Source organism: Pongo pygmaeus, chromosome 2 (assembly GCF_028885625.2).
Source record: "Pongo pygmaeus isolate AG05252 chromosome 2, NHGRI_mPonPyg2-v2.0_pri, whole genome shotgun sequence".
NCBI classification, from domain to species: Eukaryota; Metazoa; Chordata; class Mammalia; order Primates; family Hominidae; genus Pongo; species Pongo pygmaeus.
Window position 1 is genome coordinate 114434857 of NC_085930.1, and position 14963 is coordinate 114449819.

Here is a 14963-nt window from a genome sequence, read left to right on the forward strand (position 1 = left end):
AGAAGAATTAAATGTTTTTATTTTTAATTTGTACTTATCCTTAGACTGAAATATGGTACAGATGCTCAAAAATATTGACTTAATTAATAATTAAACAATTAACAAGTCTATCTCTTTCTCAATTATTAAAAAAATTATGATGTATTTCTCTTCAAAATTTCACAGTTTACTTTGACAGAAATAAATAAATACCATAAAGTATTTTGAAGAGGAAAGGGAAGGGTGGGGCTTCAAACACAAAATAATGGCAGGTTTTGTAAAGGGGCAACTCACTAAACCCAATAGGATTCTCCTGTTGCTATTTTTTTTTTTTTTTTTGGTGGTGGTGGTTGGAGGGAGGGGTTCAGTGTGCATTTGGCCTGTGTGAAAACTGGTGGGTAGACAATGCCATGCTGTTCTAGGTGGGCTCATTACTATAGGAATAGATAGTCACTGAATTTACTTGCATAGGGGATGGGGTATAAAATGTTTCCTTATAGCTCCTTAACATGGAATTCAGCACCCCTCTCCCCATCAGCCTTAGCTCTCTCTGCATCCCAAGGGATGTGTGTTATAAAAATAGCTGCCATCAAAAATGAGAAAACCATCAGGACCTGGTAAAACTTGGCTTCCCAAACAGTCAGGGGTCTGGGCATGGCAGCCGACTGAGAACCTTTCTATCTAGTACAAGGTAAACAAGATTTGCCAAGACTTGATCAACTGATCCAGCTCCCTATCTCCAAACAGAACCTCATCTGAATGCTCACAGGCTGTGCCCCAGACGTGTAGAAGTGTCATGTTCCCTGGGCAGGCTGCTGGGCAGCCTCTGTGTTGACAATAGACCACAGTTTTGCTGACCTAGGACTCATGTTGCTCTTTAAGACTGCTTCCTTGGCCAGGCATGATGGCTCACACCTGTAATCCCGGCACTTTGAGAGGCCCAGGCAGGAGGATCTCTTGAGGCCAAATGTTCAAGACCAGCCTGGTCAACATAGTAAGACCCCATATCTACCAAAAATAGCTGGGCATGGTGGTGCACACCTATACTCCCAGCTACTTGGGAGACTGAGGTGGGAGGATTGCTAGATCCCAGGAGTTCAAGGCTGTAGTGAGCTATGATCATGCCACTGCACTCCAGCCTGGGCAACAGAGCAAGATCCTGTCTCAAACAAACAAACAAACAGTTTCCTTCTGTTTGATTCTTGCTGAAAAATTGAGCATGCCAGAGCTAGCAAGGCTCTTAGAGATGGTCTGGTCCAATGTTTCAATTTCATACATCAAGAAACTGAAGCAGAGCAGAGTGACCTGCCCAGGGTCTCTCAGCCATTTGTGCTCAGAAATGTATGGGCTCCTGTGAAACATGTGGCTCTTAAAAGCACTATCATATATTTGAAGGCAGAAAATAGGCTAAACCTTCAGCCGTCAGACTTTTCCTCTCCAGAGAAAATGACCCCAGTTTCCTCACTATGATTGCTGAGAGCTAGATTCCTGGGGATCTGGCAGTGTGGACCACCTTAGTGGTGGCTGGAGGAGCAAATAATATCCCGCGTTCCATTTTCCACTCACCAATCCCTGAGGGTCAGCCTGCTGGGTTATGAGCCCAGAGCGGGAGAACCCCAACCAATTCAGAGATGCATCATGGACCAGTTTCTCTTAAGGGGCCTGGGTCTACTATTTTCAGTTCTACTTCGAGAGAAGTGACCTGAAATATCCTGCAGATTTCCCCTCCAGGGAGAAAAGCATTGTGCGGTGCAAGGAGCACAGGCTTTGTGGAAAGAGGCATCTGGGGTTGAGATCCTGGCTCTTTTGCTTCCTTGAACAAGTTAAACAAATCTCTGGGCCTCTGCTGGTTAATTTTTACCATGGGGATCATCATTTCTTAAGTGGGGTTGTGAAGAGAATGTAGTGGGATCTTGCGTGTGGAGCATGATGCTTAGCAGGCATCCGGGAATGGCAGCCTCCTCTCCTTCTAAACTGGGGCTTTCTGAGGGTGACTTCAGATTCCACAATGTCAACAGCACAATGGCATCCTCATAAGGAAAGTTTGGGTTGGGGCTCCTCAAGCAATTCTCTACTCTCATTTGGTACAAAGAAAAAAATTAAGCCTCACAATTTTCTTGGCACCAGACTGAACCTCAAACCCAGTCTTCACTTTTACTAAAAAGCCATAAACAGAGACCAGGAGGGTAAAAACTACCAGAAGATACACTGGATTTAGAAAACAGTAAGCTGAATGTGAAGCCAAAAGAGAGGGGGAAAGCAACATAAAAGAATGTCAGATTGAAGAAGAAATGGATTCCGGCCACCTAAAGAAGAAGGGAAGTATAGAAAAGGGAAGCTGATTGGAAACAATGGGTAATGATGAGTGTCCCTCCTCTAAAAAGTTAAAAAATAAATGAGCAGGCATGAGAAAAGGAAGTAGGCCAGAGGAAGTAGACCAGGATCAGCCGCGGATGTGAGTGGGGAATTTTACAAATTCTACTTGGGTGTGAAACATGTGTACACTCAAACCTCTGTCTAGGTTCACCAAAACTCTCCCAGCTCAAGGCCATTTAGTAAAACCTTGGCTTAACTGAATAGTGGGTAAGGAGGCCTGAGGATGGCCCAGAGAAGGTTTAAATTCTTACTGGCTGCTGCACTAAGTTGTAAAGTACAGCCTTAGTTGATGGTGCCTTTATTAGTGCAACATCCCAGAATGCATGCGTCTTACAACCCTTGTGGATATGAAACCCAGCTGGGTAGACACTGCAAAGTCTTATCTCATTTGATTCTTCCACTTGGTTTCTAGTGTCCCTCAGGGACAAAGGAAAGCCATGGTCCAGCCTAAGATGAAAGCCAGTTAGACCTCTGGCAGGCCTTTGACCACCCTGAGGGCCACCCCCAAGGTATGGCCACACTCCCATCTGCTGCCAGGAGGCCCTGTCTTTAGGCTCAGCTCCCAAACCTTGAACATCTTGGAAGATCCACAAATAGGAGGTGCACTCAGCTCAGGCTCAGTCTTCCTTAAAAAGCACCTTGCTAAAGCTATCAAGTTCACTGGAATACTTCTGTGAAGGACACAGCTTCACTGATGTCAGATTTCCGATGTAAATGGTGCCTTCACATGCTCTGGGGCATTTGGCTACCAAGGGCGGGTTTGAACTAACTCCAGCACACAGAATACAAGTCCCTTCAGAACCAGGCAAAACCCTTTGTTGCCCCATGACTCATGCTGTTTCTTGAGATTTGCATAGAAGACAGAGCTGCAATTACCCACGCTGATATCTATTTCATGACCACATATGTTCAAAAGCCACATGTGAGAGGTATGGTTGAAATGAGAGGTTGTGCTTGCCAAGTTGTCCTCTGACTGTGGAGAGCTGGTGAGCCTCTTCTCATCTCCTGGGGCTCCACATTATAGAGCTGACGAATCTCTTTTCTTGCTCCTTGAAGTCTTTCATTCACTTATTTATTAATTCATTTAACATATCAGGCACCTACTAAATTCTCAGAGTTCAAGGCTTCCTAGCCTATGATCAGAAAGGACACCTGTGTGCTCATGAGCACCCCTGGGATCAGGGTGACTGATAGGGTGCTGTCATCACTACTAGATGAAACTCTTTGGAACAAAGGTCTAGGATATAATATTTATCCTTCTGCAAATATTCATATGGCGTTCGCTGTGTACCAGGCCTTCTGTTGAACATTGACCTGCAGAGCTGAAGAGAACATGGGTCTTCTCTTAGGAACTCCTAGTCTTGGGAAAGAGGAGTGGGGAAGGGCTGTAATGTGAAGTTAAAAAAAAGTGCTGAGGCCGAACACATCTGGGCCCTCACTGCAGCCCTATTGCACACAGACTGCATCACCTTGAACAAGTTATTCACCCTCTCTGAGTTCATCTATTTGCCAATAAAAATAGAGATGATCCTTTTATATGTTGGCTACCACTTATTAAGTATGTGCAGCATGCTTGTTATTGTACTAAGTTACTCATTTTTTGGTTTTTCGTATAACTCATATTTTTGTTTATTTTTATTTTAAAATTCCAAACGAATTAATTAAACTATTTTCCAAAATACGTAATATGTGTACATGGTAAAAAACATTTCCAAAAGTTTACCATAAAAACTGTCTCCTTTCCCATATCCTCAATCCTTCAGAATCCCTCTCCAGGGATAATTACTGTTACCACCACCAGTGTATTCCTTAAGAGATATTTAAACTTTATACAAAATACGCACACATCATTCTTTTCCACAAATGACGGCATACTATGTACATGGTACCTCACCTAGCTTTTTTCACTTACCAGTATATCTTAGAGATTGTTGCATAACAGAATATATAGATCTGCCTGTTTTTGTTGTTTTTCCCAAGTTTCCAAGAGCTAGAAACTGTTTGTGTTTTTAAACAGCTGCTTGGTATTCCATTAATTGGACTTATCGTGCTCTGATCTGTCCCTAGTGATGGACATTGGGGTTGTTTCCCTTCATTTATATTTGAAGCTTGCTGCAGTGACAGTGTACACACTTGCTTGAGTATGTGTGTGTCTACGATAAATCCCAATAAGCAATTTAAAGTAATTTAATTCTTATGCTCTCAACAAACCTAAGAGGTTATTTTTTTAGAGGAGGAAGCTAAGGCTGTTGTTTTGATGACTTTTTACCACTGGACTTAGGACTCAACTGTTTGATAGTCATTGTGTCCTTGACTCTTCTCCCCTGCCAGGATTTGGCCCCTAAGCCGAGTCTCCTCCATCTTCAAGGGAGAGTGGGAAGAGCACAGGCCTTGGCCTCAGTCCTGCTCCCCCTGCTTCTAGCTGTGGGATGAGCCAGGTGCTTCACCCAGCTGTGCCTCCTGTGAGGCACAATGTGTGCGGAATGGAAATGTGAACATGAATATCAAAAATGTCCCTCAATGACCAGTGCCGTTCCTCAGAGCCACATGGGAGCTCGTAGAAAGCGATATTGGTACTGCTCTTTCCTCCGTAGCATGGTCCAGATGGCTCGTAGCAGGGACTGTGATATGCTGGGTGAACACCCACTGCATGCACCCACTGTGCCAGCACTGAGAGACTCCTGTGGGAGCCACAGCAATTCTAGGGTCTTCACTGGGGACTCTGAGACAGCAGGGAGCTAGGATGAGGGCTGCAGAGTGTTCTTCTGCCTTCACTGAGCAGACCCCCTGGATGGCAGGGAGCAGTCCCAAGCCAGATGGATGCCCATAACCAGCCATTTGGCTCTCAATACATAATATCACCACGTGTCAGGCAAAACCATCCTGCCCAGAGCATTATCTGAATTTGCATCCCATCTGCAGAAGATACATTGACCCACTTCTTCCATTCTGTCTTAATCAAAGTCTTTATGTGAATTTTCCCCATTGAGAAGACAAGCCCCTTCCTGGCTTAGACTGTGCCTGACTGATCTTTCCATGAGCTCCTTGCCAAGCCAGAACCACCCCCAGCTTATATGGAGACTTGGTGCAAATTAGAGATGTCCCTGTGCATGTGGCAGCCCTGAGCCCAGGCACCCAGTAAGGCAAAGGGCCTGATTTGGGACCCCTCTGCCACTCCACCAGGCAATGAGTTGCTTATTTCTAACTTTCCCTGCCTTCTCCACATTTGTCCCATTCCTTCCTCTCATCATGAATATCCCTAGAGGCATTCAGCAGTGCAGTGAATTAAATATAGAACTTTTTTTTCAGAATTGCAGAAAGGATTAGATCGATAATAATCCAAATAGAGCAATGAGCCTGACAGTTTAGTAAAAGCTCAATAAAGGGTGGCTTACCTCCCCCAAAATAATCTGAAAAGAAAGCATGTCTTATTTCAGGGGGAAAAAAAATAAAGTGACCTTTAAAGACCAAATTCCCAGGATACCCAGGGTGGAGGTGGAACATGGAAGTCCACAGGCAGCCTGGATGTTTCCAAAGATCCAAAGGGATCTTTGGAATGCAGGAAACAAATTGAACATGTATTAAGTGCTTGCTGTATGTGACACACTGCCAGGTGCTCCCCTTAAAACAGTTCTGTGGGCAGGCATGAGAGTGAATCCCAATCTTACAGACAAGGAATGTTAGGCTTAGAGGTTTCAAGCTCACCCATCACTCAGCCAAAGATGACAGATGCAGGATTCAATCTCAGGAGTGCCCGAGTCCACAGAAGTTCCTGTGCTGAAGAACTGACCACAGGCACATAAAGAGATGCGAGACAATTTTTACTGGATTTGGCCACCTCTCAAGGTCAGCTTTGCCAGCTCTTCTCACTGGGGGAAGGGGAGGGAGAAAGTAGCTAGCTCCAGGGTCCCTAACATAGAACCACCAAGGACTTGACTATGTTTACTCATACAGCAGCTTGTCTGGGAAGATCATGCTCTGTGACAAGCTACAGGCACTAAGTAGCAATTTCTGTTTCCCACATATTAGCTTGAGTCATATGAAACTGACATGGATGTGGCTCAAAAATAGCTGTATGTCAGCCATTTTATACCATTTGACTTAAATGTTATTAATTAACGTCACAGCCAGAGATTATTCTCTGAGAAAAGGGCACTGTAGCCTGAATCAGAGAAAGCGTACATGTTCCCAGGGGTTGAGAACTCATCACAGCCTGAGACAGCTTGGGTTGTAAAGCCCTGGCCCACTTATCCCAGGAGAGTCTGGGTGAGATGCAGGCCCCAAAGCAGAGGCTGGGAAGGGAGAAGTGACGCCCTGGCTGGGTGGGCCCTCCTCTTGGTGAGACACCACCTGGGTAAAACCATCACGGAAAGGCTGTAGTGGGGCGTGGAAACTCCCTCGGTTAAAGCGTGAGCTTTGCTGTAAGTTGTGGTAAGGAGGGAGGCAGTGACAACCAGGAGGCCTGTTTTGAGAGTTTCTAAGGGACCCATCTGTGGTATCACGAGGAGACGCCCAGAGGAGCAGTGTGAAAGGGCTGCCTCCCAGCTGGCTCTGGAGTGAATGAGCAGCAAGTCCTGGCTGCGAAAAGAAGGGGAGTGCAGCCTGCGGACATGTCTTCTTTTTTCAATTCCTGCTCAGAAGGAAACAGGAGATAAGAATAGTGGGGAAGGCCAGATCAAAGTCAACTATAGGGCTGGTAATGGTAGGGGGAAATAGTCACCCGGAGACTAGCCCAGCAAACTAACAGAGCCCCATCCTCCATCTTGGATCAGTCAGCCCCTCTATGACTGCAGAGTCCTGAATGATGGCAACACCTTCTCTTCACTTAGGGTTGTAGGATGACCAACAGTCCTGATTTGCCTGGGACTGGGGGGTTCCCAATAGGTGGGACTTTCAGGGCTAAAATCAGGAAAGTCCTGGGCAACCCAAAACAAGGTAGTCACTCTAGAGTGTATGACTCTGTCTGATACCTGCTAAGAAAGAGAAGAACTTGTTGGTTATAAGGAGAAGAGGAGGTGAAATGGTTGTCAAAAAAACAAAGATGAGGGCTTCTGGGTGCTGTTCTGCCCAAGGCTCTGGGTCTGAGGCTTCTCTCTCCAGGCCTAGCTTCATGGAAAAGTAAGGGACCAGAGGGTGGAAAAGGTGGAAATAAAGGAAGACGATGGAGAATTGTTTTGTGGAAGTTTGGACTGGAAGTGTGAATTACAGCTGCACCCCCAATTCACCCCATCTCACCCCTCTCCCCCTCCTGCTCATGGTTCTCCCTTTCTCATCCACACATTGGTCAAACTAGCTAGCTTTTGGAGAGATTTTGGGCAGTAAAAGAAAAACAGATCTGTCTCAAGCTTCAAAAAGCCTAGAGCTGGCCGGGCGCTGTGGCTCACGCCTGTAATCCTAGCATTTTGGGAGGCTGAGGCGGGTGGATCATCTGAGATCAGGAGTTCGAGACCAGACTGGCTAACATGATGAAACCCCATCTCTACTAAAAATACAAAAATTAGCCAGGTGTGGTAGTGCACGCCTATAATCCCAGCTATTTGGGAGGCTGAGGCAGGAGAATCACTTGAACCCCAGGGGTCAGAGGTTGCAGTGAGCTGAGATCGCACCACTGCACTCCCCTCTGGGTGACACAGCGAGACTCCATCTAAAAAAAAAAAAAAAAAAAAAAAAATGCCTAGAGCCAAATGCTCACAGAGCCATTTACTGCATGGCTTTGGGCAAGTCAAAGGAGTCTGCCTCTCCTGTCAGAAGAGTCTGTTGCAGTCTTCATCACAAGACTGTTGTGGGGATTAAACAAGACGGCAAGTGGGAAGTTGGGAAATGTAGTGTGCACCCAACCAATATTTGTTTCTTCCTGCCTGCCTACATATGAGGCCACACAGAATTCCAACTTTGTTTCTCTGATAACACAGTTACTTGTTTTTCTTTCTGATCCAGGCCTTCACCATGGATCAGTTCCCTGAATCAGTGACAGAAAACTTTGAGTACGATGATTTGGCTGAGGCCTGTTATATTGGGGACATCGTGGCTTTTGGGACTGTGTTCCTGTCCATATTCTACTCCGTCGTCTTTGCCATTGGCCTGGTGGGAAATTTGTTGGTAGTGTTTGCCCTCACCAACAGCAAGAAGCCCAAGAGTGTCACCGACATTTACCTCCTGAACCTGGCCTTGTCTGATCTGCTGTTTGTAGCCACCTTGCCCTTCTGGACTCACTATTTGATAAATGAAGAGGGCCTCCACAATGCCGTGTGCAAATTCACTACTGCCTTCTTCTTCATCGGCTTTTTTGGAAGCATATTCTTCATCACCGTCATCAGCATTGATAGGTACCTGGCCATCGTCCTGGCCGCCAACTCCATGAACAACCGGACCGTGCAGCATGGCGTCACCATCAGCCTAGGTGTCTGGGCAGCAGCCATTTTGGTGGCAGCACCCCAGTTCATGTTCACAAAGCAGAAAGAAAATGAATGCCTTGGTGACTACCCCGAGGTCCTCCAGGAAATCTGGCCCGTGCTCCGCAATGTGGAAACAAATTTTCTTGGCTTCCTACTTCCCCTGCTCATTATGAGTTACTGCTACTTCAGAATCATCCAGACGCTGTTTTCCTGCAAGAACCACAAGAAAGCCAAAGCCATCAAACTAATCCTTCTGGTGGTCATCGTGTTTTTCCTCTTCTGGACACCCTACAATGTTATGATTTTCCTGGAGACGCTTAAGCTCTACGACTTCTTTCCCAGTTGTGACATGAGGAGGGATCTGAGGCTGGCCCTCAGTGTGACCGAGACGGTTGCATTTAGCCATTGTTGCCTGAATCCTCTCATCTATGCATTTGCTGGGGAGAAGTTCAGAAGATACCTTTACCATCTGTATGGGAAATGCCTGGCTGTCCTGTGTGGGCGCTCAGTCCATGTTGATTTCTCCTCTTCTGAATCACAAAGGAGCAGGCAGGGAAGTGTTCTGAGCAGCAATTTTACTTACCACACGAGTGATGGAGATGCATCCCTCCTTCTCTGAAGGGAATCCCAAAGCCTTGTGTCTACAGAGAACCTGGAGTTCCTGAACCTGATGCTGAATAGTGAGGAAAGATTTTTGTTGTTGTTTCTTACAGGCACAAAATGATGGACCCAATGCACACAAAACAACCCTAGAGTATTGTTGAGAATTGTGCTCAAAATTTGAAGAATGAACAAATTGAACTCTTTGAATGACAAAGAGTAGACATTTCTTTTACTGCAAATGTCATCAGAACTTTTTGGTTTGCAGATGACAAAAATTCAACTCAGACTAGTTTAGTTAAAAGGGGGTGGTGAATATTGTTCATATTGTGGCATAAGCAAAAGGGTGTCTGAGCCCTCAAAGTGAGGGGAAACCAGGGCCTGAGCCTAGCTAGAATTCCCTCTCTCTGACTCTCAAATCTTTTCGTCATTATAGATCCCCCAGACTTACATGACACAGCTTTATCACCAGAGAGGGACTGACACCCATGTTTCTCTGGCCCCAAGGGCAAAATTCCCAGGGAAGTGCTCTGATAGGCCAAGTTTGTATCAGGTGCCCACCCCTGGAAGGTACTGTTATCCATGGGGAAGGGATATATAAAATGGAAGCGTCCAGTCCAATCTCACCGATAGAGAAGCAGAAATACATATTTCCAAGAAGTTGGATGGGTGGGTACTATTCTGATTACACAGAACAAATGCCACACATCACCCTTACCATGTACCTGACCCAGCTTCTCCCCTGATTACACCAGCCTCGTCTTCATTAAGCCCTCTCCCATCACATCCCCAAACCTGCAAGGGTTCCCCACTGCCTACTGCATCAAGTCAAAACTCAAATGCTTGGCTTCTCATACCTCCACCATGGGGTCCTACCAACAGATTCCCCATTGCCTCCTCCTTCCCAAAGGACTCCACCCATCCTATAAGCCTGTCTCTTCCATATGACCTCATGCATCTCCACCTACTCCCAGGCCAGTAAGGGAAATAGAAAAACCCTGCCCCCAAATAAGAAAGGATGGATTCCAACCCCAACTCTGGTAGCTTGGGACCAGTCGAGCTTCAGTTTCCTTGTCTGTAGAAGAGGGATAAGGTACCTTTCACATAGAGATCATCCTTTCCAGCATGAGGAACTAGCCACCAACTCTTGCAGGTCTCAACCCTTTTGTCTGCTTCTTAGACTTCTGCTTTCCCCACACCTGGCACTGCTGTGCTGTGCCCAAGTTGTGGTGCTGACAAAACTTGGAGGAGCCTGCAGGTGCTGCTGCGTGGCATAGCCCAGACACAGAAGAGGCTGGTTCTTACGATGGCACCCAGTGAGCGCTCTCAAGTCTATAGAGTGACAGCCTTCTGTAACCTGACTCTCCTGGATTGCCTTGAATATCCCCTCCCAGTCACCTTGTGGCAAACCCCTGCCCATCTGGAAAAATACCCCATCATTCATGCTACTGCCAACCTGGGGAGCCAGGGCCATGGGAGCAGCTTTTTATTTTCCCCCTAGAAACGTTTGGAACAATCTAAAACTTTAAAGCTCGAAAAACAATTGTAATAATGCTAAAGAAAAAGTCATCCAATCTAACCACATCAATATTGTCATTCCTGTATTCACCCGTCCAGACCTTGTTCACACTCTCACATGTTTAGAGTTGCAATCATAATGTACAGATGGTTTTATAATCTGATTTGTTTTCCTCTTAACATTAGACCACAAATAGCGCTCGCTTTCTATGTAGTTTGGTAATTATCATTTTAGAAGACTCTACCAGACTGTGTATTCATTGAAGTCAGATGTGGTATCTGATAAATTCCTGTGTATCTGATAGCTCTTTGGCAGTCTATATGTTTGTATAATGAATGAGAGAATAAGTCATGTTCCTTCAAGATCATGTACCCCAATTTACTTGCCATTACTCTATTGATAAACATTTAACCTGTTTCCAATGTTTAGCAAATACATATTTTATAGAACTTCCATCTGTGTAACTTTGTTTCTCCCATTCAATTATTTCCTGTGGTTAAATTCATTGCCATGGGGAAAACTGAGTCAAAGGGCATGGGAACACGTTATCTTTGGATACACACATATGAAAGTCGTATATTACACAACCTTTACTGAGTTGTATTATATACAAAATGTGAACACAGATCCAGAGCTATTCCAAAGATGATGAGACCAAGCCTCTTCCCTCAATAATTTAAATGCAGAAGAGAAGTGAAGGAATAATCACGCTTTGCATTAGGTGGTAGCACAGGAGTACTACGTGACTTCTGACCTGAGTGTTTAAGGGAAAGGGGTTCTCCAGATAAAGAAAGAGGTGGCATTCCAGGCTGAGGAAACAGCACGTATAAAGGAAGTGTGTGAGAGCCACAATGTGAGAAAACTCTGTGCAAATATTAAAAGGCGTTGGAAGTGGAGTGGGTGGTAGGAATCTTCTGAGCTGAGCTGTTAGCTGTGGGCTGAGCTAAAACAACCAATGGAGGGGGTGCTGGTTCTCCTCAGGGTGTTCACGGGGTTTCTTCATTATTACCTGATCCTCATTCCAACTGTTGAACCATAAGACTTTTAATTAAAGTTTAACCTATTTCTGGACTTCTAAGAAGGAGGAAATAATTATTTTGGCTTGAGAAATAAAAGAAGAGAAACAAACACTTTCATTTCTAGAAGAAAATTAAATTTGTATCATTAGGAACCTATATTTATTCATTCATTCATTTTGCTGAATAGGACAGAATAGGGAGAAAATAAGGAAGCTCATTGAAAAATCCAAAATAGCAAGGATGTTGGTGTCTAAATAAAGGAAGGCATTTTTGGAAAGGACAATTGGCCCTCAGAGCACACCTGAATCAGACCCACTCCTGCTTCTGAGGTCTGGGCTTCCCAAGAGCACAGGGATCTGCCTGTGATGAATCCCGACATATTAACTCTCTGCTTCGGCAGGTTGCTTAACATCTCTGAGGCTCAATCTCTTCATCAGAAAAATAAAGATAAAAGTAGTTCCCACCCGGTAGGGTTGGAGCAGAGGATTCAGTAAGATTACCCCTGCAAAGATTACAGTGCAGACCTGGCAAAGCAAGCTCGAATGAATGGTGGTGATTATTTTTATACTTATTATTTTTAATATCAGACTGTGCGTTTCCCAGCAACTAAACACATGCTATCTTGTACTTGCCTTTTGCTTTTCTTAGTAGCAGAATCGCAGACTCTTGGGTGGTTGGAGATAACTGGGTCCAAATCCACATTTCGTGGGTAAGAAAATGGAGGCTCAGAGAGGGCCAGCAGTTGCCCTAAGATGCCACAGTGAATTACTGGGAGAGGTAGATCCTTGATTCACAGTCTACTGTCTCCTTCCTCATCTTGATAAAAATACAGATCAATCTGACCTCTAAGAGCAGAGAACACAGAAGGAAGGTCTACAGGCAGATAATGAGGCAGGGAAAAGCAGCCCACAAGGTAGCTGAAGAGTTTAACAAAATCAATCTGCACATGGACTGGTGTGTGCTGTGTGGCACAGCCTTTGGCAATTGCCGTTTGGAGACATCTGTATCTGCAATGACAGATGGCTTCAACCGAGACTCATCAGCAAAGGCTGCAGAATTCCCAGAGGCAAATGCTATCAGTGGCTTCCAAGAGGATCTGGGTGGGTGGGCCAAGACTTAGACAGACAGGCCACTGTGGAGGGACAGCCACACCCAGGGGCTGCCCAGTGCTTGGGTAAAATGCTGAATCCCTTCTACATAATTCCACTCACTTCATGCTTATTCTATGGTCATTTAATGACATTCTAAGAGAATGTCTCCTTCCCAGGGTCCTTGCCAGCAAGAAAGATGGAGCATATATACTTTAAGTTACTAAGAAGAGCTATCAACCCTTGTAATCCGTTGCACCTAGAGTGTGTACAGGGTCTCATGGTTTTTCCATTCACCTCTCTCTGAGATGTTTTCCCTGAGCATCCAGGGAGAGAGTTCACCCAACAACTACACCTGGGAGCATAAGAGCCTGACTGAGAGGTCCACCTTGGGTAGTACCTGGGCCCAAGATGATGCCCATTTGTGCCTTCAAAATTGGAGCAGTTTGTCCTAACTCAGCAGCTAATTTTTTCTCCACCTGCACCGTACTCACTGGCCCATGGGGACCACTTCAGTTTCAACATGACTTGCAATATTGTTTGCTTAACTTGCTGAGTTGGCAACAAAATTTTGGGCTACTCAAAAGTAGTGTGATCTGAGAGCAAGTGAGAAAAGCGAGTCTTAGCAAATTTAGAAATATCCGGTTTCTCTTCAATATACTCTCCATCCACAGGAGGGCCAAGGGCCAAGTCGTTTTCTGAGGGATGTGCGGCATCATGCTTCTATTTCCGTTACATTACAGCAGTTGTTAGGCAACAGGGAGAGTTCCTCCAGACACACCCGGGGCAGTGCTGGCAACTGCAAAACATGCTCAGCAGAAAGATTACTCTTTTACTCCATATTTCCTTATTTACTGAGATAGAAACAAAAATAACATTTTAATTTGCATTTCTTTGAACATTAGGTAAGATTGTTCATTTTTCAAGGCATTTGTTTAAAATTATTTGTATATTTTTCTGATTCTAAAAGAAAGATACTCATTATAGAAAACATGAAAAATACACAATTTAAAATTAAAAATGTTTTAATTACACAATATTCAACCTCCCAGAGATAACTGTGGTTTAACACTGAAGTTATTTTCTGCCATGACCATATTTAAAAAAAAATACATAAGAATAGACATTTTTCAAAAGGAGACACATGAATGGCCAACAGGTAAGTGGAAAAATGTTCAACATTTCTAATTATTAGGAAAATGCAAATTAAAATCACAATGAGATACATCTCAGATTTGTCAGAATGGCTTTTATCAAAAAGACAAAAGATAATAAATGTCAGCAAGAACGTGGCAAAAAGGGAACCGTTGTGCACTGTTGGTAGAAATATGAATTAGTACAACCATTATGGACAACATTTTACAGGTGTCTCTAAAACTAAAAATAGAATTACCATATGATCCAGCAATACCACTTCTAAGTATTTACCTAAAAGATGTGAAATCAGTTTGTTAAAGAGATGTCTGCACCCCCATGTTCATTGCAGCACTATTCACAATAGCCAAGTTCTAGAATCAACCTAAGTGTCCATCAACAGAGGAGTGAATAAGGGAAATGTGGCATATATACACAATAGAACACTATTCAGCCTTTAAGAAGAAGGAAACTCTGTTATCTGCGACAACATGGATGGAATTGGAGAACATGATGCTAAGTGAAGTAAGACAGGCACAGAAAGGCAAATACTGCATGTTCTCACTTATATGTGGAATCTAAAACAATCAAACTCATAGAAGCAGAGAGTAGAATGGTGGTTACAGATGCTAGGGGGTGGGGAGAGAGGAGAGAGCTGATGGTCAGAGGGTACAAAATTTCAGCTAGATAGGAGGAATATGTTGCTTTTTTCTTTTTCGGAGTTTTATTACACAGTGTGGTGAATCTAGTTAAGAATAGAGTATTGCACATTTCAAAATTGCTAAGACAGTAAATTTCAGATGGTCTCACCACAAAATATGTTAAGTATTTGAGATGATGAGTATGTTAATTA

At 44.3% G+C, this 14963-nt stretch overlaps 1 protein-coding gene across 3 annotated transcripts in view; it reads left to right on the forward strand.

Moving 5' to 3' along the window:
• The window catches only part of CX3CR1 (C-X3-C motif chemokine receptor 1), a 29127-nt gene extending 17805 nt beyond the window's left edge, over positions 1–11322 (forward strand). For all 3 annotated transcript variants that reach the window (XM_054481590.1, XM_054481591.1, XM_054481589.1), the window contains exon 2: positions 8293–11322. In XM_054481590.1, the coding sequence (XP_054337565.1) occupies positions 8302–9369 (1068 nt within the window). In that variant the 5' untranslated portion in view covers positions 8293–8301 and the 3' untranslated portion in view covers positions 9370–11322. The remainder of the gene's footprint in view (positions 1–8292) is intronic.
• The last annotated feature ends 3641 nt before the right edge of the window (positions 11323–14963 follow it).